The 26756-nt window shown below is 38.6% G+C and overlaps 1 protein-coding gene across 3 annotated transcripts; it reads right to left on the bottom strand.

Annotated features, from left to right (window-relative positions):
* Positions 1-1805: 1805 nt before the first annotated feature.
* Positions 1806-19620, bottom strand: LOC139135343 (ubiquitin-like modifier-activating enzyme 1). 3 transcript variants are annotated; one of them, XM_070702685.1, is made up of 14 exons: positions 19474-19620; positions 18812-18940; positions 18116-18174; positions 16209-16512; positions 15091-15288; positions 14423-14506; positions 13770-13916; positions 10312-10458; positions 9348-9524; positions 8656-8763; positions 8326-8406; positions 7284-7439; positions 3805-3970; positions 1806-2086 (listed from the first exon to the last, which is right to left on the bottom strand). In XM_070702685.1, the coding sequence occupies exons 2-14, from the start codon at positions 18938-18940 to the stop codon at positions 1821-1823; spliced, it is 2022 nt and encodes a 673-aa protein (XP_070558786.1). In that variant the 5' UTR covers positions 19474-19620; the 3' UTR covers positions 1806-1820. The 3 variants fall into 3 exon arrangements, with proteins under 3 accessions (XP_070558786.1, XP_070558789.1, XP_070558788.1); XM_070702688.1 differs by lacking the exon at positions 19474-19620 and adding an exon at positions 19305-19384; XM_070702687.1 differs by lacking the exon at positions 19474-19620 and adding an exon at positions 19223-19337.
* Positions 19621-26756: the final 7136 nt, after the last annotated feature.

Genomic DNA, 26756 nt, shown 5'->3' with positions numbered 1-26756 from the left:
GCAAAAGATTGGCTCTCCTGCATGTTATCCTGCCAGGCATTTTGGCAGAAATCGCCCCATTTTCAGGGTAGTTTTAGCCGTACTTATACGTGTTAGACTTCGATAATTTCTACATGCCCGTAGACAGGGGAAGGAGCTCAAGGGTTGCTGCAGAAAAAAATTGAGGTCACCGGCTTTGTTTGCCCCTGGGAGTGCGTCATTTTATTGCCGTTTCATGTTTATTTTTTCGGAAATAAACTCCTTCAGTATTACGTACGTCCGCTAGGCACAAACATCACCTCACTCGTCTGTTAGTCAGAGACCCTGAGGGTCGTGCTAGGGGTGCAGCAGCACCGTCAAACCTGTCCTGTTTCCCCAGGGTAGGGTCAATTAAATACGTACCTCCAACGACTTGGCAGTGTAGCACAAAAACTACGTTTTTGCCGTTGTATTAACGACATGGCTGAGCCATTGAAGCACAGCTTCACGTAGTTTTGCCAGCTCAGTTGGGAGTTGGCTTACGAGTGTTACCGTTCATTACTGACTTAATCGAGTGGTCCTCAGTCAGGTACGGGTTTGTACCGACATGGCTTGGGCTGCAGCTAACCAGTGATAACCAGTCACTACCCCCAAGTCTTCAGTTCACTTTTGCGATGCACGGGTGCAACGCAATATGCTTCCTTGTTCTAGCCATCGACGTGTCCACATGCTGGCAGCCATATTGTACTGCTAGCTGGTTTGCATAACAAAAGCAGTCCCTGCTAAATGCAGACGGTATCCCCGTACATGTACATATTGACCTCATGTGCCCTTTTGAATTCTCTGTACGCAAACAGCGTACGTAGTTACCAATGCATCAGCAAGAGGATACGTTTGCCTGCAAACCAGAGCCAGTACTTCGGACGGTGGAATAAATAAAAAATCCAAAGCTACGTCCATTGAATGGCACGGCCAAGGCAGTGAAGGACGTTGCCTGGTTTGAACTTGCAGAGCTGAAGCCCAGCTTAGTACGTCGGACACCAGTTTGTAATGGTATTTCCGAGTCGTTCATATCCGTTCCATGGGAGGAACAAGTCGAGCCGTCCCGTCAAAAATACGTTCTCATTTTCAGTCACGCACAACTGAATAAGTGACTTTCGTCTCGCACCATCGGCATATCTGCCAAGTCGTTTGCAAGAGGTAGCCTTCTAGATTAGCATTGCCGAGTTGGTCAAGTTCGGCAGCAATCTGTATAGTGCCAGGCAGCCAAGTACGTCCAACTCCGCCAGAAAACGTCACCATGCTATCCTGCCAAGTCCGCTAAAAAGCGGTAAAAAAAACCAGCCCCCCTCGGGTGTGGGGGACTGGCGGACAGGTTTCTGCACCTTTCCCTGTCCTTGGACTCCCTGTGAACCCATTTCGAGAGCAAACGCCGTTCCTCGCCCAAAACCTGTCCTCGAACGACCCCTAGCGTGAGCAAGGGTTTGCTACACGTAGTTCCGTCGACTAGGCAGGAAAGGGGGTACCAAAAAGGAGCCCGATTTCCACCGCCTTAGGAGGATAACGGCCGTGGCTGCTCAGCTTCTAGCTACACCGAATTTCAAGCGGATTTTCACCGACTTGGCAGGAAAAGGGTTAATGAAACTATATTTTGATGTGTCCAGGGCTACCCAGGTTATCAACTTTGCTGCCAGTGCCAGGACAGAATTCTACAAGTTCTCAGCCTAAAATTCTCAACAAGGACACTCCCTCTACCATTTACTGTTTTACCAGTTCACCCCTGATTCCTTGTGAACAGGTCCACACTCACCATAGATAAAGATAGGTTTGGGACAAACCATGGTGGTGAAAGGGTTACATACTCACCCTATATATTGATTTCCATTTTCTGCAGGCATTCTAAATAATCCTTCAAATTCATCCCTGGCCCACTGGAGAGTGTGTTCTATAGCATTAGGGAAATTCTTCAATGTACAAATTGGGATAGATTTCTCTGGAGGGTCTTGTGAGGAGGAGTAGGACTCGGTTAGATTTGGCAGAACGACTTGCACATTGCCCTTTGTACCGAGTGTACCTGATTCAAGAAGTGGTTTCCGGTAGTAGACACAACGCCTGTCCATGTACATTCCTGAAAGACAACCATACCACCCATAATGCTAACCTTTTCTTGATCAAGGAAGAAAAAAGTTTAACACTTCCTTGAGTGAAGCATGGGGGGGGGGAGTTTCAAAAATTTCAGTTATGAGGCACAGACTTCATTCCATGGAAGTGTCAAATCAAACTGTGGAGCCTCAACTACAGAGCTACTCTAGGCGTGACGAGCTTCAAATTCCACAATGTTTCACCAGAATTTAAACTTACAGTTGAGGCCATTATTCTTCGGTGGGGCAAGTTGGTAATTACCTACCAATTTAGCTAGGGATATTGCAATATACCAAGGGAACTTCCTAAGCCAAACTCTGTTTTCCTATCTGGAGCGGCAAGATGAAATCTAAACAAACACAGCGGGTAACAAACTTTTACAGCCAGCAATGGTGATCTGATACCGGGATGAACCATAAATTTACTCCACTGTCCGCTTTATGTTTCTGTAATTTAGCTGGTCAGAGGGAACTTTGGTAGTGATTTTGTATGTGTGGCTCAGTTCAGCATGTAGTATGTTGAACACTGTTCTGATTGCCGGCTGGTTTTTTACAGTACAAGTATTCTAAATAAAGTATTTTGTCAATATTTTACTGGCTGCTATCAAAGGTTTCGTCACCCACAAAAAATTAAGCAAATAGTTGTGCAGGTCATGTCAAACTTTTTGATTGTGGCCTTCCAGGATGTTTTGGGCAATGGTACTGAGAATGAGATGGGCGATGTCATGCTGAAGTGCCGTCTGTTGTGCATTTATTCTCTGAGCGATATTTATCATAGTTTCAACTTCATGTAGCTTTGTACAATTTTGTCATCTTGTCTCCAATTTCGATGGAGCTTTCAAGACGGACTGTAAAGTTGACTTTTTATGAGTCGGTGATTGCTTTTGAATTAGACTCCTGTGAACCACACAGTAAAGACCAACTTTTGTAAGATCAATGAACATGGGGTGATCTCAAACTTTTGTACAAAATACCATGTTCTGTAATGATGTTACTTCATGCAGCTTTTTCAAACCTAGTTGTGTGTAATATTTGTCAAAAAGAAGACAAGGCACGATACGATCTCATTATCGTGTTTTATTCCTTGTAGTTTTCATTCCCCAACCCAGTGCCCTTTTAACGAACCTACATGAAAATGGTTCATCCCAGTTATCAGATCACCATTGCTGGCTGTAAAAGTTTGTTACCCGCTGTGTTTGTTTAGATTTCATCTTGCCGCTCCAGATAGGAAAACAGAGTTTGGCTTAGGAAGTTCCCTTGGTATATTGCAATATCCCTAGCTAAATTGGTAGGTAATTACCAACTTGCCCCACCGAAGAATAATGGCACTGACTGTAAGCACATCTGCTGTTATTGATGTATAGCGTTTACAGAGTGTATTGGTATATACAGTGAAAATTAGAAAGTTATACAGCTATAAACACTGAAATGACAGCAAGAAACTATCTGTTTGAATATAAGATCAGGTTTGCTTGGTGACCTGTAAAAAAAATTAGGTTAAGATACATGGTTGGTACTTTCCCTTTATGCAGTGTTTACCTGGTTTCTTTGTTGCTATGTCAAGCAAGGGACCACTGGAATCAAAAGGACAGAGTGAAGAGAAAGTGGCACAGGCTATCCCTACATCTGATTTTACTCAGACTAGCAAACAGCAGCACTAGCTATCAATAAGAAGTGCTAACACTTCAAGTCCGGCTTTACTCACTTGCATCAACATTGTCCAATGCGTTGGCTACACCATCTAAACTTTCAAAGAAGCTGTCATTGTAAATGTTTTCAGTTTCTGGTCCTACACGGTCCTGATGGGCGATAATGTTGACGCCTGGGTTCATTTTCTTCACAGCATTTGCTGCCGTCTCTGACTTTAATTTCTGCAAATGAGCAACGTAGTGTATTCAAGGAACATCTCACAACCTCATCATATCAAAGTTAGACTTTCATAGCCCATGTGTTATACGACTGTGATGACGAATAAAGAATACACTGTAATAGAAATTTTTTTTTTCTAGAACTGAAGCAGTCGATGGCTCCTCAAAATTTAAATATGGAAATAATTGAAATAGGTACATCTGGACTTTTTCCTACAAAAAAAATACCGTCAAGGACACTATGTGCTCACATTCGGTTTGAATTGGTCCATTCAAGAAATATTTAAACCAGAAAAACAAGAATAACATTAAAGCTGCAAGCAGCGTTAGCGGGGCCCAAGCGGTTAACACGGTTGAAAAATTTTGAACTAATGATACTATGTGCAAAATTGGAGCTTGAAAGTAGGATTTTGGACATCATCTAATAGTTACTGTACGTTTCACTTGGAATTTAATATTTTACAGAAAATCCAATATGGCGGCCAAACCACGTGACCAATCAAAACGCCTTTCGCAAACTTGAAAGACATTACACTTAAGATGGTCTATGCAAAATTTCAGTCAAATCAGTGTGTTGGTTCTGGAGAAGAAGATTTTCAAAGATTAAATCACGATTTTAGCAAAATCCAATATGGCGGCCAAACCACGTGACCGATCAAAACGCCTTTCGAAAACTTTAAAGAGATCACACTTAAGATGTTACATGTGAAATTTCGTTGGAATCGGTGTGTTGGTTTTAGAGAAGAAAATTTTTAAATATTAAATCATGATTTTCCTAAAATCCAATATGGCGGCCAAACCACGTGACCGATCAAAACGCCTTTCGCAAATTTGAAAGAGATCACACTTAAGATATTATATGTGAAATTTCAGTCGAATCGGTGTTTTGGTTCTGGAGAAGAAGATTTTTAAAGATTAAATTGGTATTTTTCAAAAATCCAATATGGCGGCCAAGGTCACGTGACCGCACGCGATTTTATTGGCAAATTTTAAAGACCTTAGGCCATGCTTGCTCTACAAAAAATTTCAAATCGACTAGACCCCTGGGTATTCTGGAGAAGCCATTTTTAGGTTTTTGGAAAATCCAATATGGCCGCCAGGTCATGTGACCAATCGAAATTTGTATACCCAGGTGCACGAGATCTGATAGGTTCCTATTAGCCCTGCAAGTTTCAGAAGTTTGCGGTAAGCGGTGTTTGAGTTCTAGGTCGACAAAAAAAGAGCGGAAGAAGAAGAAGAAGAAGAAGAAGTAGAAGAAGAAGAAAGTTGAACTCCTATAAAACCAATAGGGGCCCAGCCGGTCGGCTTGGGCCCCTAAAAAGCAAATAAGGTCTCAAACTTAGGTACTGGAGGTCATCTTTAGGAACATGCATATCAACTTCTATAGCAATGGGAGAAGCAGATCCTAAATACATAAGCAAAGGTCAACAACAAAAAATAGAGAAGGCTTGATAAAAAAAGATAAGGTAGGAGTGGGCAAAAATGCACAAGGGATCTGGTAAAAAAGTAACGCTGCATCATCGATCTTCTAGACCCTACCCCCTCCTGAATATCAAATGTTCCACCCCTTGGTATTACATAAGACCAAATGACAGGAAGTACATTTACAACCTTGGAGATTTTTAATTAATGCCATGAGTGTTATCATTCTAATGTAAACAGCACTTAAGTTAGTTACAGATAGTGAAATGCCTACCACTGTGGGCGGTGATTACAACATCTGGACTTATCCTGGATCCAAATTTCTCATCAGTTCTTGTATGTCTTACATAGAAAAGTTGCAAAAATTGGTCAAAAATGAAAAAAATCACCTCAGCTTTGTTTTCTGGATCAAATTTTCCTACAAATTGGTACCAAATATGACAAAATTATGTTCACAGCCTTCAAAATTGTCTCACAACATATCCTGGATTGGTGTAGGTCATTTAAGGTCAAAAACTGAGAAAAGTACCTAAAATATACAAATTTTGGGGTTTCCCAACACTTTGAGCAGAAAATTTATCTAATATCATCTTTACGGACTTTATACCAAATTACAAAGCTATCAAACAAGGGACTTTATACCAAATTACAAAGCTATCAAACAAGTAATTTTGAGATAAAGTTTTCTCGACCAAAAATGACAATATTGTCTTAAAAATACAATTTTTTATATTTCAGGACAATTTCCACATATCTAACTTTTGTCATCTCTGTATGTCTGTGTACCAGATATGAAAGCTGTCTGTCCAGTGGTTTTAAAAAGGAAATACTGTCTAAGATTTTTTGACCAAAAATGACAAAATTGCACAAAAATAGTAATTTTCCCAATTTTGTCATAATTTCAACAAATTAGAAGAGTAACACCCTTGCAAAGAGACAACCCAAATTTGAGAACAATTGGGCTGGCGGTTTCAGAGAAAAATAATTTTTACTGAAAATGAGAAAAATCACAAAAAAATTCAGCAAAAATACAAAATTAAGGATATCTGCACAATATTCATAAAACTGTATAAGGCTCACCTAAGGTACTTGCACACAAATTTTCAAAGCAATCAAAACAGCGGTTCTTGAGTTATTAATTCTTAACCATTTTCACATTTTGTAAGCTCATTTGCATAATTTTAGCAATGCAGACTTCATTTGAACAAAATCCCATCTATAGCCCAGGATGCATCCACACACCAAATATCAAGCTGAAACGTGCAGCGGGTTTGCGTGTTTTTGATGTTGACGGACATACTGTACGTACGTACATACATACACACATACATACAGACGCCATCGACTTCAGCCTATACGATAAACTCACATTGGTAAAACCAAATGTGAGCTAAAAAGTACTGCGTAAAATTTCATCGTCATTTGTACAAAAGAGAAAGAAGTCAGAACCAGCAACCTCTATTTAGTGTAAACTAAATATTAAAAGCTGTTGAACTATCTTATTATCAAAAATATGTTTTGACAAAACAATTTGAAAATTGCCCTGAAAATTTTTACACATGTGAATTTCATAAAAATTTTCGACATCACACTACATCATTATCAGAAACCTATCAATACCTTTGAAAGCTATTATGACAGCAGTTCTGGAAAATATGTTGTTTTGACAAAAATACCAAAATAGGCCCAAATATTACATATTAAAATTTCATCTTCATTCAGACACACAACAATCAGGTCATTCCAAAAACTCCAAAATCCAAATTTGTTTCCTGACGAGATGACTTTAGATATAAGGTGGAAAAATATTAAAAATATACAATCTTGTGCTAATTTACAAATGTGCTGAACCTAGCAACAAATGTTCTTTCTTTCTTTTATGAATTTGCCTTACCTGTACATCGTGTGGTCGAAAGAGAAACTGTCTGTTTAGATTAGATTTCTCTATACTGTCCATGTCAGTGACAAAGATATTTCCGCCCTCACAGCAACCTAGTCCCATCATAGCAAAGTTCTTCAGCATCTCACAACCAATGGCACCGGCACCAACCTTTAAAGATATTTACAAGTACGAGATATCAGCAAATGAAAAGGACTATCCCATTTTGTCACACAGTTGCACCTTTTCATGATGTTACTTTTGTTTAAAGTAGTATGCGCCTCAAAAGTGAAAGACTTAAACTTTTGCTCAAACTTTCCAAAAGGAATATGTCAACCATTCCCTTTCAAATCAAGAATAAAAATTGGGGCTAAATGTGCAAAGTTTGGTACCAGAGAAATGAATTACCCAAGATTCACAGATATTTGAAATTCAAAATGGCTGCCATCCCAGTGTTAACTCTATGGAGAAAAATAAAATTTTTGATTTTCGAAAAACTGAGACTGTGAAAAGTTTTCTTACATCAAGAACTTTAAAAGGAACCCCACACGTAGTAGATCAGAAAAGAATTGTAAAATTTTGAGAGTCCAAATATCTGTCCCCCAGGCGCATTCTACCTTAAACGATTGGTGTGGTTACAGTCATTGTATATCTATGCGATTCACACAAGGACTCAACAAGTATCTTGAGTGATGCACCACCATGATTTGGCCAAAATGCAATGTTATCAATGGTGATTGTGAACCTTTACACAGTAGATTGGGAAGGGGTCCTATTATGGCATCTCACGTCTTTGTGGCAATTGCATTGAAACGACGGATGTTTGTTACTAAAGAAACTACTGAATTTGTATCATCCACTGCTAAAAACTGCCTGTGTATGATCAAATCCTTGTTGAAGCTCTTTAAGTATTACTAGGCACTTCTTCATCAGCAAACAAGGAAAGCAGGGACCTTCCTTGAAACTCTTCATCACTTCTTTCCCATGGAAACCTATTGACTGGCTTGTTCTGCGTGAGCTAATTAAATGACCAATGAGAAAAGAGTCCAAAACTTACAACAAAATACTTCTGTGATCCAAGTTTCTTCTGGAAGGACTTTCCAAACACAGCAATCTGACCATCATACCTGCTGTTTTGCTGCACAAGATAAACATATCAGAGAAATGACATATTGTGGACTCGTACTGGCCTGGTCCATTTTTCTACTGTAATGAATTACCAGTAACAGTCGATCCAAGTTTTTGCTTTATGTCTGATTACAGGTTAGTCACTTTAATGGAACACGAAAGGTATTTGTGGATGGGACCTTTGTTACACTGCTATTAAATGTATCATAAATTCACTAGACAGACATTGTAATATAGACATGAAGTAAGTCACACTCACTGGTTGACGCTCTTCTTCCGTTATTGATTCTGGATTATCTTCAGGAAGACACTCGAGAGCATCAAAGTACAACCACTGTGAGATGGGGTTGAATTTACCACTGCATGCCTGGATTTAAAGCACAACGACAACATTCACCATAGGTCACAAACACTGATAACAGTGTGTCATTAGAATACATTTCTCATTAAAGGTACTCTATGAAAAAGATGAGTATGGTTTCTATCTGTTAAAATTCATGCACACATCATTTACACTGGCAATAATTTTCAGAGTGACTCTGTGAGTAAAATGATAGACGTTTGGAATCACAATTACAACACTATAATAAAAGATGGCCATAAATCTAACAATTTGAAAGTTATCTGACAATTAATTTTAATATGAGAGAAACATTAAACATTTCGTCTCTCTTTCCTTGTTAATACATTTGCTCACTGCTACAATGAATTTAAGATTAGCACTTTGCGTGAGACAGACATGTTGCACGTACAATATAAATGATTGATTGGCTTGGTTATAAGAACACATTTAAAACTGAAATCACTATATCCATGACAGCTAAACTTTTGTCCATAAAAGAACTGGATAGCAGATCAAAACACTGGGACATACACTGGTGCATTTGAAACCGAAAGTAATTAAACGGCTCTTTTATACATTTTGGTGGATGAAACGAGAAGACAACAGACCTTCATGACTTCCTGGGCTGTAACACCACCAAAGACTGCCTGCATCGCACACACATCACCAACAGCATTGAAGGCAAGACTGGTCATCAGCTTTTCATCAATGGATTCCTGTTTTGCTGCAGCCGGGGCTTTCTCATTTATCTCTTTAGCAATGGCAATGAACTTCTCAGCATCGGCCTACAAGAAGCGATTTCCATTGATTATCAGTATCATCTTATTGCGTTTGTCATTTTTTTGACCATAATTTTCAGTTTTGAACTCATTCCATGTTGTTCAATGTATTTCGGTCAACAGACATAACATTCTTAATGACATGTCACATACCCATACATTGAATACTACTACAGGTTAATGTGTTGCAATCATATTATTGCCATTTACTACTAAACCCTTCATGTGATATTTCAAGTCTGAAACCATGTAGTATATTCACCTCAGAAATTTATGTACATGTTTCAATCAGACACACTACCATCCTGTAGGACTGTGGATAATATAATAATATTTTGTGTTTGACCGCAAAACTATTCACCTAGATGAAAGTCTGGATAGTGCACAGATGATGACATGATGATATGAACTTACGCTAAATATGATAAATTGCCAGAATAGGTCATTTGAAGTTTAAATTGCCAACAAGTTTTTAATAAACAGACATTTCAGAACAAGTTCTGAATGGTTAATGATTATCACTCGTATTAATCAGTGTGACTCTATGTACAATAATTGAAACAGCAAGCCCCCAACATTAAGTTTGGTTTGTGTGCACATGCTCCATTAGTCCATGGTCCTAAAATGTGTGATTGACCCAGGCTGAGGTTGCTTCTGTAACTTAACATGGCAACATACTGTGGTGTTGTGACAGACAGTATTATATATCAAGCTAGAAGGGTCACAAGATATGGGATACATTTCAAGTAGTTGTAAATCTCCTAGTGACAACCATGATTATTATTTTTTTTACCTTGTTGCCAGGTTTTGGTGGAGAGCCGTTCTTCTTGATGTATTCATGCAGGGCTTGAAATCCAATGTGTAACTGTCCGGGTCTGTCAAACTTGGCGAAGTCCGTGATCAGAAAATCCGGCTCAGCCAACGATGCGCGCAAGGATTTCTATCAAAACAACAATCAGTTTATGCATCAATAATGACCTGTTGTTCAATGATTATATGCTGTGTTCGCGCTGCCCATTCGCCACGTTCGCAAATGCGAATCGAAATCAGTAGTGGCGAAGAAAAATCGATCCTAATTCGCCACTGTGGCGAAAGTGATTTTTGTTGAAAAAATTCCGCAAAATAAACAAAAACGTGGGGTTTTTTAGTCTTTTGTTGATCTGCGCTTCTCTTTCGGCGATTCGCGAAAAAACTATATCTACTTCCGTATTGTTCTCTCCGACGTACGCAATTGCAATCGAGCCAAGTCTCGCGAGAGATTTGACGTCATTTGCATAGCATGCATAGTGTACAGCATGCACATAAACGACTATCGCGAGAGCTGAAAATGCAGGCAGACGCAATCGAGCCCTAGTCATGCTAGTCTCGCGATAAATTTGACGTCATTTTGTCTAGTGTACAGCAAGCAAAGCGAACACTCGCGAGAATTGAAACTTTTGCTTCAGCAGACATACGCATTTTAATCGTGGTCACAACGTTCGGTGTTGAAATTTATGTGCATCGTGGTCTAGACGTTCCGTGTTGCACATTTTTATCGAGGTCTTATTTTAATGGTAGTCGATTTGCATTGCGGTCCTCATGGTCTCGTATTGATGTTCATTAAAATCGCCATCCCAACGACGCATTCCGTGTTGTTGTCGATTTGCATCGCGGTCTCGACGTTCCGTGTTGTTGTGCATTAGAGAGGTTATAATCTAATTACGTGTACGTCTGAAGGCACACAGTGGCGTACGCGTATCCATGCTCAGTTATGATTTTTTTGGTTGATTTTGCAGTATTTTTTCAGAAACATACGAAATTCGTCTAAGTTTTAAGAAACGATTAATTTCTCTACGCGAGGACTATTCAAGTTCGTTGTATCCTCGCATTAAATTTACCGATTTTCTGTAATACAGTTATTTATGTGGTTTAGGGAAATCTTTGTGACAGCTTCAGGTAAACATAGGGCCAAAGTCCCTGAAGCTACTATAGACATGGATACAAAATTAAGTATTTCCTGACTGTATGAAATTATCTCACTTAGGTCATCCTAGGGACTTGTAAACCAAATATTAAAGCTGTCTGACCAGCGGTTTTGAAAGAACAAGCAACTCAACAGTTGACAGAGCTCTGCTGTGTTATGTAGGGAATAACCTTTTGTGACACATGGATTGTTGAAGAAGGTGGATATCTTTGATTAACATTGTATTAGTGAGTTCTGTTGAATAAGTTGAGACTGTACATACTCAGAAAAAGCACACTGAAGAGACAATTGTTTGAAACTTAAGAAGTTCAAGGTCACCAAAAGCATTATAAGGCATCATGTAACTTTCATTGCACTGTTTACACAGATTGCATAATTGCTATAAATAGCACATGAGGAATCTTACAGCCAAGCTTTACCATAAAAACCCTATCACTTTGACCACTCTTTTAATTGACCACTCTATTTTTGTCCTCAAAAAGTAATTTTATTTTATCCTTACCAAGTCAACCATAAATGGAAATTAGAACTTTCTCTATCTCTATCTCTATTGACTATTTTGAGCAATTTCTTTTAGATAACATACAGGGCACAATAAATGACCGTTCAGAATATGTCAAAGTTGGGATTCAGGAAAGTTGCCTTTATATGTTTTAATCCTCCATGATGGTAAGCATTTCACTATGAACTGTCAAAAAAAGTTGAACTTTCTGATAATTCTACACTAAAATTATTTTGGCTTTGATGATTTCCTAATTAAAATTCAATTATTTAAAATCATATTAATTATTTTTTTCTGGGTGAATTGATAGGGTTTATACAGTACAACAACTACATACAATGTAAGTCAGATTTTGACCAAAAATGACCAAAAAATTCCTTAAAAATACACATTTGCATATTTCATCACAATTTGAACAAATCTAAGTTGAGTTGTCCCTAAGGACCTGTATACCAAATAACAAAGCTGTCTGACCAGCGGTTATGAAGAAGAAGATTTTTTACCAAAAACACCTTTTTTGGGATTACTTTGCCTATTTTCAACAATATCAAAAAATTAAAAAAAATAGTTTCTCAAAATCATATTTTTCAGCTACACAACAAATATCAAATCAGTAAGTACTGCGGTTCTCAAGATATTTGAGTGGACGGACGCCTCACAAACGGACATACATACATACATACATACATACATACATACATACATACAGACTGACGACGGACGCCGGACGAATACCCATCCCAATAGCTTCTATAGACTATAGTCTATAGTAGCTAAAAAGCTCAATTAGACGACAACATTTCATTTATGTCAGGAAATCATAGCACGTACGTCTTGTACAGGTGAACTCTACTGAATTTTCTGATATCAATGATGTCTGCTAATTTACAATGATACTCATACTTGACGAGATTTCCTGTCTAAATTCCCGCAAATCACAAAGAAAATCTAAAAATTACAACACGAAATTAAGACTACGTGTAAAAGTGTCGTTTGATGACGTTCCGAACGTCTGTGCCACATGTACGCGATGTCTTGTATGACGTGACAAAGACACTACGTGTACTGATGGAATGTAATTAGGTGTAACCAAACTTCTATTTTAATCGCAGTCCGAACGTTCAGTGTTGCTGTCATGCCGTTGATTTGCATCGCGGTCCCAACCTTCCGTGTTGCAGTTCATTTTAATCGTGGTCTCAACATTGCGTGTCGACTTGCATCGCGGTCCAGAATCAAGCAATTTCCAGTGTTAAAATGAAGACAATTGGATACAAGGTTGATGTGTTGATAGTTTATTCTTGTGCATGCAACCGACATTGGAGATTTTAGCATTAGGCCTATAGAAAGCTTTGTTTTCGTAAAAATGTGTGGCTAATAAAATTTGTCTGTGGCTAATAAAAATTTGAACTATTCGCCACAGTGGCTAACAGCTTTCCAAACCCAGCGCTAACACAGTATATGTAACTGCAACATGGTCGCTATTTTCTGCTTAAGATAATTCTGATCTCTACTCATCTGCAACTACTGTGTGTTTATAACAGATTCTTGTAAAATAAATGTTTGACATTCAAAAAGTTGATTATCTATAGTTCAAATGTTATGCATGGTGAGCAGCTTTAAAAACACTACATTGTCAAATCTTACTCCCCATTCTACACTGTGACACTGTCATCTGACAGCAAAGGTTTTCTAACCATGGGCAACAATTTTGAGCCACTGAACTTCTTGTACCCTTATCTACTCATAAAATGGTAACAATTTCAAAACAAGAGAAATATCAACTTACAAATGAGATTGTCTGCGGCATCTTGACCTGTGTGACAATTCCACCTCTGACGTAATCAGATAAGTTACTCGTGTCACCAATGCTGAATGTGTATGGTCCAAGAACTTTGATTTTACGGGGTTCACTTTCATTCAGTTCGGTCATCCCCTGAATATACAAAGCAACACAAATTGTTATGTTCATCATTTGACACTGCCATCACGACAAGAGACTGCATTTCCACTGAATTTCCTCAAAATTCACAATTTCTAAGGTTACTGTAAATTTGGAGACGTAGCAGATCAAGCAATACATGCAGTACACTTATATTGTTAGTGCCATTTAAATTTCTGAGGAACTTGCATATAAACATTTTGATCTACTACTTGCACTTTATTCTAATTCATTGATAAAATCTTCTTGGATGCACGCATCTATGGAATTTGATGCTGACAAGTCACTGACAATGGGTTAAATAACTGACAACGCTGTGCAGGTTAACTGTGTTGGTTCAAGTCCAAATAAAACTTGACAAGTCCAGCTATACTACACAAGTCCACTGAAAAACCACCATATACGGAATGTCAGTCAAACACATACAATGAGCATGTCTTTTGTCTCTTTTGCGCAAAAGCAAAGGCCTTCATCTACTGTTTTTTATTACTGTTACTAACCTGAATTTCAGAGAAGGTCACATAGTCACCACTCTCATAACTATGACGAGCTTCATCAAGACATGTCACAACGCCTTCAGCATCCTGTGTGAGACAAGAAAGAATGAAGATGTTTGAAGACTGGATATATAGTCACTAATACAACATTCCACTACACCCATGAAAATATTCTAACTTCTGCTTGATATTCATGGCATGCATTTCATTACATCACTCAGCCCAAATAAAAACAAACAAGATTTTGACATAGTTTTGAAATAAGTGTATTCACCACATGTCCTTAAAAGTTCACTTTTCACAATACAAGATGTTCATTTGTGGCGCACATTGTATTCATAGTTCAATTTTTTGGAATGAACGAAGCTGCCTGCATTTTTACACTTGTCAAGCTAACTTTCCATCAGATGCAAACTGGATCAAATGCTTACGAATACATTCATCAATATCAACACCATTATGTTTGTATTACACATTATAAAAAAAGTGCAAATACTTTTTCCACGAAACTCCTAAAACATACGCTTTTGTAATATCTTCAGAATAGGTACATTATAGAGAAAGTTCATCAAATTGATGCTTACTGAGTACACACAGAAATTGTTGCAACTTTTCACAGAAATTTGAACTATTTCAACTGTGACACACAAATGATGTAGAGAGGCTCATACCTTAGTTACAGAAGCAATCATATTGCTTATGGGCTGTTCTCCAGTTGTGTCAGTCACAACAAACTGCTCTCCAAAATCACAGAATATCTGTCCAAAGAGACCCCTGGTGTCTGCCACTATCAGCTTGATTCCTTTAGAGTGGCAATAATCACCAATCTTCAACTGGGACTCCAAAGAGGAGTTAGTCAACACAACCACCTGTAAGTATAAATGCAGAAACACAACTTTCACACATCAAGATTTATAATTAGGGATAACCCTAATCTCACTGAGTCAGAGGAAATTGCATTGATTTTCAGGGGCTAATATCCTGTGAAATTCAGTAATATCACAGATGCAATAGCTAGCCAACTGAAGTAAATTTGAGCTGGTTCAAATTGCTGAGCTAAGCACTTTATGTTCTTGTATGAGGGACACACTGAGACAATGAAAATGAGATTTGGTTTGCAACGGCTTTTTACTAACTATGCAGGATGGCAGCTTAAAGGCAAGGAAGGAGTTATTATCATAGGAAATACTTCAATTGAAAATCTTAATCCCTAAATGTTGTCATTGATATTTACATTGAACTTGGAATTTCTTCAAGTTTGCATCATTCACGTAACATTGGAAAGTCTGGGGATATTGTACTAGGGACATACTGTGACTTCTGCATGTCACTGATTGGGAGATTGCAGAATGGCAGTACTCATGGATGTGGAATTGATGAGTATCTGGTACAATATATATAACGCTTGGGGTAGAACTGATTACAACATCATAGAATAGGCAGAAAATCTTTCAAATGTTATCTACCATATGTGACCTCACAAGAGAGGGAGATTTTGTGAATGAATATGTTTGTTCGACGAGTAAAATGTTGCTTGCAGACTTTCAAAAGAGCATTTAGAGTGATTCATTTTAGTATTTTGTTGCTTCTGAGGATAACCTTGCAGAAGGTTCATGGCAACTTCAACTGGCATCAGCAGAGTGGTAAGAACAATGGTGACATCAGGATGATTTACAGTTCAGTAAGGAAGGATGATGGGCTGAACCACACCATCTTGATTATCCATGCGTTTACAACTATACCTGAGAGCATGAAAAGTTTTGAAAATGTCAAAGGCACAGCTGCTCACCTGGAATTTACTGATTAACTCTTCTGTGAGAGGTCCAGAATGTGCAGTAACAGGAACATAGGAGTTAAGCTCTGCCAGACGTGCCTCTGTCACCTCGCTGCGATTCTTTCCGATGTCTTCCTTCTGGAGGAAAAACTGGGAAGATAGGTCTGCCAGTGCCACCGTTCCCTCATCGTGAATAGTGACGGATTTCACACCTCCAAGGACCACATTTTTGGCAATTTCAATGCCAAGACCTTTCATTCCAGACACAAGTACATTGGATGCACCCATACGACGCATGGCGTCATGACCAAGGACATACCTAGACCCAGAATAAAGTATCAGTGTTATAATTCAATGTATTGTCTTTGCTCAAACTTTCATATTCATCAAGAGGAGACAATCGCTGGTAACCCTGAACTATTACTTCTGTTTCAACGTGAAAAATTACTCTGCACTTTTTATCATGCATGCCAATTATTATACTCAGGGGCTGTAGATTCTAAAATCAGACACATGCAAATAAAAAAATCCTTCATTCTGGTGCTGATAACCATCCACCTTGCCATATCATTGCTTCCCAAACCTAAATGAAGAGACATGTGGGTCAGTTTCTATGATCCAAAATGCCCTTAGGGCTGTGGATAATTAAACATGCGAACGGTAAATGAAACTAAGAGCTTTGATCATAACCTCCCCTCCAACGAAGTTTGAAAGTGTGAAAATCCAACCAAGCCTCACACTGTATCAGCATACCTACAATCGGTAATTATGTCACTATGAAATCACGTATATGCTACCATATCCCCATACCCCCGCTAAAATCAATTTTTGTTCAGCGCCAACTAGACAATGACGCGACCAACAGAATGAGATGAATTGAAAGAGTGTATCCCAAATGATTGTTATGTTACTAGTATGCTGAACCACATGTATGTCAAAGGAATGTGGGTATATAGTGCCGGTGCTGCACTGGCTTGGTACATGGCCTCTTAACATATTTTGCGATACATAAAAGTGTGGAGCGGGATGTTGTGATATTAAAACATGTAGTGCAATTTTTGTGCAAAATACAGCAAAACCCCCTCCCCCTTAAACACAGAAAAATTGCATTTACCATGCGCATGTTTTAATCATCTACGGCCCCTTAGTCCTCTTGTCTACTTTCACAAGTTTTGGAAGGCTGTGTTCATAGAAGTTGGCAGAAATGAGGGGGAGTCTTTTCGTAGAAATACCCAGGAAGTATTATATCACCAGCAAGATGTATGCTCAAAATTAGGGTTCAACAGTCTATCTGATTTTCTTGCAAATTTTCATACCACTTCACCAGAAATGCCATCTATTATTATTATCATCAATTGTTTAATTATTAAATCAGTAACTGCAGAAATATATACATCTTGTGATGGAAGATTTCACATAATAATAGCGAATACCCATCTCCCACAATTTGCATTTTAGTAATTATATCTCGTGTGATTTGAAAAAAAATGCACCTACGACTTCTGTTCGTGGCAAATTTAAACATAATGACTGGAAATTCCCTACTACTACAAGTGTTTAAATTTCTGATGAATGAATAGTGTTGCTTGCAGATACAAAGTTGTCATATCGGACACTTCTGCTTGAAATGCACACAGTTCATCAGCATTGCATAGTGGCTGTTGCTGCAGCTTGTAGTCTGAACTGTTAATATCTTTTAGTACTCATAGTAACACTAGCAGTTGCAAACGAAGACGTGTTTTTGTCATTCTTGCATGTGTAATTTCCAGACGAGCGATCTAGAAACGTGGATAAACACTGAATTTTGCATGTTATGGCAGAAAAACAATGTAATTTACGCACAGCCCTAATAAAATGTGCATCTCACTGTAAACAGTATAGTATACATAAAGACCACAGTGAGTAATATTAAATGTACTTACAGCTGCCTGGAATATAGGCCCTCATCGATCTCATCTGTTCCGTTGGCCGACATATTCACCTACAAGAGTGCATGGAGGTATAAAAAGAGAGTATGAGTCAGTGTCTGTTTTTGGGGATGACTGGCATGGCTTTGTAAAGGCTATCCACCAGCATCTTGTACCGGTCTTTGTTTTCCTTTGTTACAAAGTGAGACCCTACAGAGTGCAAACAATGGCCATTGGCATGTAACGGACTTTGTGTGAACTGTCCTAATTACAACAAACATTGTCAGTCTTACGTGTTAATTAATGTTGAGGTCTAAACGTTTGAAACCGTGCAGTGTAGGTTCGTGCTACTCATGCCTATTTTCGGCGTTCGACACAACTGCAGTCGACACACGACTGCAAACAAAGAAATCTGTCCTTTGATCACAGCCACAGCAGCATATTACAAAGAAGGATGAAAACATGGTAAAGTTGACTACTTTCGCTCGGTTTACATTAGAAAAGCACCGTTAAAAAAGAAATGTCTCTCGGCCGCAAAAGGCCAATGGAGTAAACCAGCAGACCAATACTGTTTTTGGACACGAACAATTAGCTGTTGCGCAAAAGTTCTCGTTTTGTGTGGCACGCATGTACCTTGTATAAACTTCGGCCTTCTTGCTCATAAACATTGAAAATCAAAAAGCAAGCGTTAGAAACTACACATTTACTCACGTTCGGGGAAGGTGTGACAGAATTCTGCGATGTACACTTAGCACCCGTATTGCCGTTTTCTTGAGTTTTCAATTTCTTCTTCGGAGGGGATGAACACTGGTCACTTTGATCTTCGGGAACACTTGACATCTAAAAAGTTTGACCACGAAAACGGTGACAACTGTTATTTTAACGGAATTGTTTTCACACTACACCCTACTTCTAAATTCCCTTATATCCGAAAGAACCGTCCCAGTTCTCATCTACAGAAAATTAACGCGAAAAGGCGAGAAAATTGCGAACAAGTATTTATCCACCAGTAATTCATTCGCGAGCAAGATGGCGGCTCTGAGCTCTGTACAATGACGACACGTGGGAAGATGGCTAAGGAGAATTCACAGCACGAATCCCTCCATTTGCTTCCCACATTACCTAGAATGTTAGAAGGCTTCGAAACTGTTCGAAATACTTTACGTCTTCGACGAGTAAGAGGTGAAATTAATGGAAAATTTACATCTGTTTTGACCCAGTGATGCGGCGCGCCGTGTCTGCCGACTGTACTCAAATTACTTTCTCCCACGTGACCAAACTCCCCTGAACCGGCACTGTGTGTGTTACACTATGCGCGTTGCATTACTATACCATGAGCATATGCGCTGACATAAAAAACTCTCAACACTCACCTAAATGTTTAAAAACACCCGTGCTGTCTTCTATCCCTCGACTTTTATAATATAATCATCTACCAGCCGTTTTCTTGGAGGTGAAATGAGAAATTATGATAAAATCTTCCAGGCGTCCTAGTGTTTTATTCCCAACAAACCCGGAAGTATATTTAAAAACCCTTTATCCTAAGGTAAAAATGTAAACAGGCCGACTGACGAGGCTGCAATCGGTGGCGGACACTGCAGGAATTTCAAGAATTCATTCGATTGCGGTTTGCTTCACGCTCCAGATACATAGCCTACTATTGAAAATTTTTAAAACGTGTCCGTAAAAGTCATAAAATGCCGATAATTTTTACCAGTACGTCATTTAAATATATAGCACATTTTCTTTCGTTATCCTAGAGAGTCTATTAGATCATATCCGAAACGAGAACTAGCTGACTCATGAAGATCTCCGTGACTGTCACGGCACACACCTGTTCAGTGGCCGCCGGCGTTGCACATCGAACAATTGTTAATGAAACAATCTAAAAAAAAGACGGTTATCGCAAAAATATCAATTTTAAAGTCAAATTAACGTGACAATTTCGTGATAATAGTAAATTATATCTAAATATAATATTAATCGATATCACGATTTCGGGATCGATCGAGGTGTGTAGAATTTACTAGAAATAGAAAATATGTTTTATTTGGATAGGCCTAAGGTGTGAAAAGAGTGAAACCGTATGTCCACTGTGTCTTGTTGGCATGATAATCCTATAGCTCACACTGGCAGGCGCACTTCCACTTTCGCTTTCTATTCTCTGCGCCTATTAGTATTATTCCGATAAGCTACACCCTTAACGTTTGACCACAGACAGTGTCATTTTCTTTGGATTGAGGACTCACACTTTGTTTTGTGTTGCCAATTTACCGCTTGGCGCACCCTGGGTTAGGTTCACGGAGAACAGCCCTTTGTCTACAAGCACGTCCGAGTGTGGGTATTCCTATCCCTGTGCTGGGCAAAGTTACTGTTAGGAAGCCAATATTATTTACCGGAGGGGGAGGGGGCACTCAACAGACTGAAAGCTGAGGCCTGAGGGGGTTGCTCAAAATGTGAAGAGGAAGAAGGAGGGTTAGGCCTACTCATTTTTTTGGAAATGTACTGAAGCATTTATTGCAGTTATAAAACGATACAAATATAATGGAAAAGAATGAAACACTTAGATTAAAAATGGTACAATTTATAAAACCTGGTTCAGTTGATATATATGTATACCACATACATTGACTTTTATTACTAAGTGAATATTTTTATTTTTTAGTATTTCCTGATAAAAATAGTATACGTGCCTGATCGAGCATGAGAAACATCTAGTCTCTATTTTGTAGGGTACTGACTGTTGGGGAGAATGTCTAAAGAAAGTTAATTCTACGAAGTATATAAAGCGGTAGACTGACTCGATAACAAAACCATCTATTATTGCATGAATAAGTTGTCATACTATTGGCCAAAATACCTGAGCGATAGAGATTCCTTGTATCTTTGAACAAAATGTAGATTTAATCTCTACATTAATTTTTTTGTTTTCTTTGTCTTGTTTATTTTCTCTGGCCTCGTGAACTCAGCTGTCTACGACCAAAACAGCTAGATTTGCCCAACACCTGTGAGTTCAATAATGTCCTATGAACTTGAAGCAATCAAGTTTAGCAAAATATGTTCCTTTTCCAACTTTCCCGATTCCTACTCGCCTGTTGTTTGAGTTGTGCTTGTCGTAACAACATGTCTAGTGTTATAAATTCCACGTATCTTGTATTGTTAAGTTTTACAGACCTTGTATTGTTAAGATTTTTACGCCTGTCAAAATTGGCTATTGACACGCGGGAAGATTTCCGCCAAAATTCACCACGTTCTAGCGAAAAAACTGTCCTCCATCCACTTAAAGAAAGAGCACATCGTTCTGCCATGTAAAAATGACAAATTAAGTTCCAATACGTCACAAATTCAACATACAATAGCATTGCATTAGGCACGATACTGTGCATGTTCTGCACGTGTATTTTTTAGAAGTTATGAATACGATCGCTAAATGTCGTATATTAAACTTTTTTCATTATACAAGCCTTACCTGTGTCGGATGTCACCTATTACTTTACCCTCGCTATTTCTGTATAATATCCGAAGAAAACAGCCCATATCTTTTAGTTATTTCTTTCGCTGATGCCATTTATTAATTTGTTCTACCGATCACCAATGGAGGTGGTGGGGGTTGAGGTGCCTTATCTCCCGACCAAATAACTTGTTAGCAGCTCATAAGTAAAATGCAGAGCTGTTAACGAGTTATTTGGTAAGGGAGATAAGCCCCCTCGTTGGGAGGGTAATTAAGAGATATAAACTGTTTTCTTTGAAATGCTATACTGAGATAGCAAGGATAAATCAATCAATCAATCAATCTTTTATTACTCAACACACACTGACAGAGAGTGTGGTATGTGTGGTAGTGTGGTATGGCGTGGTAGTGTGGTATGGTGTAGTGTGGTATGGTAATAGGTACTCACTCAACACAGGTAAGACTTGTAAATTGAAAATAGTTTAATACATGATATTTATTGATCATTATTGATCATATTCATAAATTCTAGATAAACAATGCCTGCAAGACCCCGTGGTCTGACAGACCACATGGAGACTGTGGTCGGACGTTATTTGGAGTCGATGATTTGTCAGGACGAGGTACTCATAAATATTACAAATTGGTATCAGGCGAGTTGGTATCGGGCGAGTTGGTTTCAGGCGAGTTGGTATTGGTCAAGTTGGTTCTGGGCGGATTGGAAAAGGTGCGAGTTAACTGGTACCCTCCGCCTTGCTTTATTACGTTTAAAGTGAACGCGTCGTGTTAGTGTGAGCCCAAAATCCATTAGAGGCTAAGGGAGCCGTCATTATTTACGACATGGGGGTCGGAGGAATTACATTAGGATTTCCAAAATTTCGAGCCAACAATTATGAATTTGAGTAACTCCTCCCTTCTGTGACAGAAATTTTGACTTACCCCGCCCCCCAACTTGGAAAAGTTAAATATCAATACAGGTATTTGTATGATTTACGGATACCCCAACTTGGAAAAGTTAAATATCAATACAGGTATTTGTATGATTTACGGATACCCCAACCCCAACTTGGAAAAGTTAATCGATATAGGTATCCGTATGATTTATGGATACAGCAAAGGTAAAGACCTTTCTTGTCCTTGTTTACCTCTTGTCCTTGTTTACCCTGCTAGATTATCAGCAGTTGCCTCATAAAGTTCAAAAAAGGTGAAATCACCAACATGAAATTCAAAGTCACAACAAAGTATAGATATAAAAGCTCACCCAATAACCAGTATCCAACCATATAGTATTGTTTAATTTAGATGGGTATGGTTCAATGTCAAAACGGTTATTAACGTTCTGTGATAATATTAAATGTGTAAAATGGTGAATCCACAACAATTCAGTTATGTCCTAGATCCTGTACACTATTAATGGTATCTGCTGAGAGCATTACTCCATGACCCAGCTCTCCTTCCACCTCTTGTCACAACTGATGGATACAATTGTATGACATCATCATCACCACTGCGTGTCCTCATCTTCACTGTCACAGTGTCATTGATGACATGAACAACATGCTCATCATCACTATCTTATGTTTCATAATCAGTCAATCTGGAAGCGGCTCCTACTTGCAGTTTTTTGCCTAGCATTATTACTTATATTAGAATGTTTCAATTACTCATGGGAAAAAAGAGCTGACATATAATTTACATTTATCCACCATTTTCGTCAAATATAAAGACTTGCAAGATTAAAGTGAGGAAAAAGTTCATCCGATTCGGTTTGAAGCTTTACATGTCAAAATAGCAAAACTTTAACGAGAATATAAATGCATTACAGGTACCTGCTAACCTGTTGATCATTATCATATTCTGGTCTTTCATGAAGTCACGCTTGCTTTTATTATAAACTTACCTGGACACGCCCTATAATGCTTTGTCAAATATAATTCATACACGTTCGGTGTTTTTTTCAAGTATTATCGCTGAGCAGAAAGAAAGCTCAACCTTGATGACATGCTAAGAGTTGTTTTAATAATAATATTCATATTTATGGAAGACCGGTCACGACATGCGACATGCGAGTTTTTTTAAACTGCGACCTGGGAGTTCTTAAACTGCGACATGCGAGTTCTTAAACTGCAACATGCGAGTTGCAAAACTAATATGGCGTTTGCATACATGTCATTTCGTTCTCCTCCTAACGATGGATTACAGAGGTAGAGACGAGCTTATTTCTGCATACTTCTACAATGAATACACCGTGGGAGAAATAGCGGCCACGTTAGGACTCAGACATGTATGGAAGACCGGTCACGACCTGCGACATACGACCTGCGTCTTTAAACTGTGATCTACGACCTAACCCTAACCCTAACCCTAACCCCTAACGCTAACTAACCCTAAGTTATGCCGTTCCAATTTTTCCCTCCTTTGACCTAACCTCCAGGGTTGAAAGCGAAGTAAGGCTTTTTACGAGAGAAAACCTTAAACCTAAACCTAACCCTAACCCCTACCCTAACCCCTAACCCTCACCCTAGCCGCAGATCGCAGTTTTAAAGACTCGCATGTCGCATGTCGTGACCGGTCTTCCATACATATTTGATATGATAATAATGATACTATTTACGCGTAGTGGACCTTAGCATATGCCTACACAGATATGGCGCGCGTCAGGACGCCCGAGGGCGCTGTCAAGTCGATCTTATTTTCAGTAGTCCAGCTATATGTGCCAAACAGGCGTTTGTGGACCGGGTAGGTTGTAAAAGTGTAAGTTTATGCTGTGAGTTTATGCTAGGTTCCGACGTACTGATACGTACCCTTCCCACTGAACGTCGGATCGTAGCATAAACTCATAGCATAAACTACAATTTTACAAACTACCCGGTCCACATAACGTCTATGACATGCCAGACCTTGGTGGTCTCTCCATGAGCCTTATATAAACTGCAAACTTTCAAGCCTTATTCTAATGGATTAGATTTTGATGTTCACAGAAGGGTGATTGAGTACGCCGCAGGTTGCATGATCAATAATTACCAAGCTGCTACGTTTATTCAGACTATGTGACTGTGATTCAAACACCAAAATCAAACACAAGTGATGTTGCTTTCAATAGTTCAAGATGCACTAAAAGGAATTATGTTTCCAATAATGTTTGGACCATGTAGTTAAACAAGAACATTATAACTGACCAAGAGGTTATAACGATTGTAAGATGGGACTATTTGCAGCAGTTCGACCATTTGGAGAAATAAAGAAGTGAAGTCCACAAAGGTGGAAGGACAGGCCACTCTTGGAGTATCCATGAAGAAAGCCTGACCATTTTACAGGTGTCTGTTGAGTTGTATGTTAAAACAAATGACAGATGGATGGCCCACTGCAAGTGGAAAAGTAGAAAGTTTTACTGTTCAATGTTGAGAGTGTGAACTTATACCAGGAAATGGGGCTGTTGCACAGATAATTCTTGCGAGCTTATGCTGCTGTGTTGAAGTGACACCAAACTGGGAAAACTGCAATATACAATGATGACCTATGGTAAGCATACTGCATGTAATGGCTGGCCAACACTTCGGGTCTCTCCTTGTAATTTTTTACTGTATCATGAAAACAGAAACTGCATTCATGCGAATCAGTGTGCATTGGTACCGGGGTTATTTCAATGAGCCGTGCAAACAGAGTTCCTGAGAATCTTTCAGTACATACCTAAAGCTTTGTGTACTGGACATACTCACTATATCAATTGCATAGAGCAATCTTCTCAACATCTTGCATTAACAGATGACTAACACACTCATTACCACTTTTAAACTAGTCTTTTGATTTCTAAAAAGACTTAAAAATCTAGGAAGTAGATTTCCTGTACAATGATATCTGATAATTAAACATGGGCCATTACTGGGACAAATTTTTCGGAGTCGATCACTTAATGGATTAAATTCCTATCAAGCTCACCCTGCAATTTTTAAACCGTTTCAGCACCTTGTTGGTGTTCATCAGGTATATCCTATTTGATGCAGCAATCGCTTTAGTTTGATTGTTAAAAAGGCAAAAAAAGGTCAGATAAAGTATTTTTAAGCATTCTCAGGGGTGGTAACTGACATTTTGATTTCTAATGGGTGGCACAGGGGCATCATTTCTGGCTACCTCCTACCACCTCAACATTCCGTTAAGTTGGTCGTTGACAATTTTTGGTGTACAGCTCAAACATGTTGGTTAAAACGATAAGCAGGTTGCCTGTTTTTATTTAAAAAGAAGGAAGACATAATCTCCTATCATGAGAATCACAATCACTGGATACTTTCTGTTTTGATGTTGAAATCAGCCACTATTGATTGAGTGTTAAAATTCAGTTTAATTCATAAAAACCATGGAAAGCTTCTTACAGACCACTTTTTGTATCTTGGCATCACAAAATCAAAACTCATGTTGGAATGAAAACAAAAAAAACCTGCCTAAAATACAGTAAAAAAAGTGAATTATTTTCCAGACAGGGGGTGACACTCCTGGCTCCTTGATGCAACTTGAGAGTTGTTGCTTTGAATTGGGAATTGCATCCCTAGTTTTGTGACCTCACCACATGTAAATGGGAGGTGGTCATATAACTTTGCTTTACTTTTGCTTTGAACTGTATTGCCACAGGGACCTGGAAGTGTGACCCCCTAACTTGATGTATTAATTTATATTATGCCAGTATGGCTTATAATAATCACTTGGAAAGGTATGACTTGTTCAACTATAAGAAAAAAAGTCTACATAATAAATTTAAACAGACTATATTTCATGAGAATGAACTGAAGGGAAAAAACAAAATCCTATCCCTTGTGGTGACTCGTGTGCTATATTACAAGCAAATGTTTCATTTATTTTCCAAGAATTCTTAACTTAATAAAAAAAAAAAAGAGGGAAAAAAATTCACACTCTCAGTGTTTGAATTATTCACAACTTGATTAAAAAGATCAAAAAGGGAGAGAGAAAACAGTGGTGGAAGGAGTCAGGTCTCTTCAGTGAGGATCAAGGAGAACACACGGTGCTAGTGAAAACAGAAGGGTTGTAAAAACTAATACCTAAAGGTGTTTTGACATACTCTCAGGGTCAATGTTTTCCATCTTACACTTGATTGAAAGCACACATATGAAAAAATTGTAGAAGTGAGATCTAGACTACGGATTGGAGATACACTGAAAATTTTACAAGAAGTATATACATGTTAGTCTTTGT

Source organism: Ptychodera flava, chromosome 6 (assembly GCF_041260155.1).
Source record: "Ptychodera flava strain L36383 chromosome 6, AS_Pfla_20210202, whole genome shotgun sequence".
In the NCBI taxonomy this organism is placed as follows: Eukaryota; Metazoa; Hemichordata; class Enteropneusta; family Ptychoderidae; genus Ptychodera; species Ptychodera flava.
Note: the sequence above shows the minus strand (reverse complement) of the source record. Positions and strands in the feature narration are given on the sequence as shown.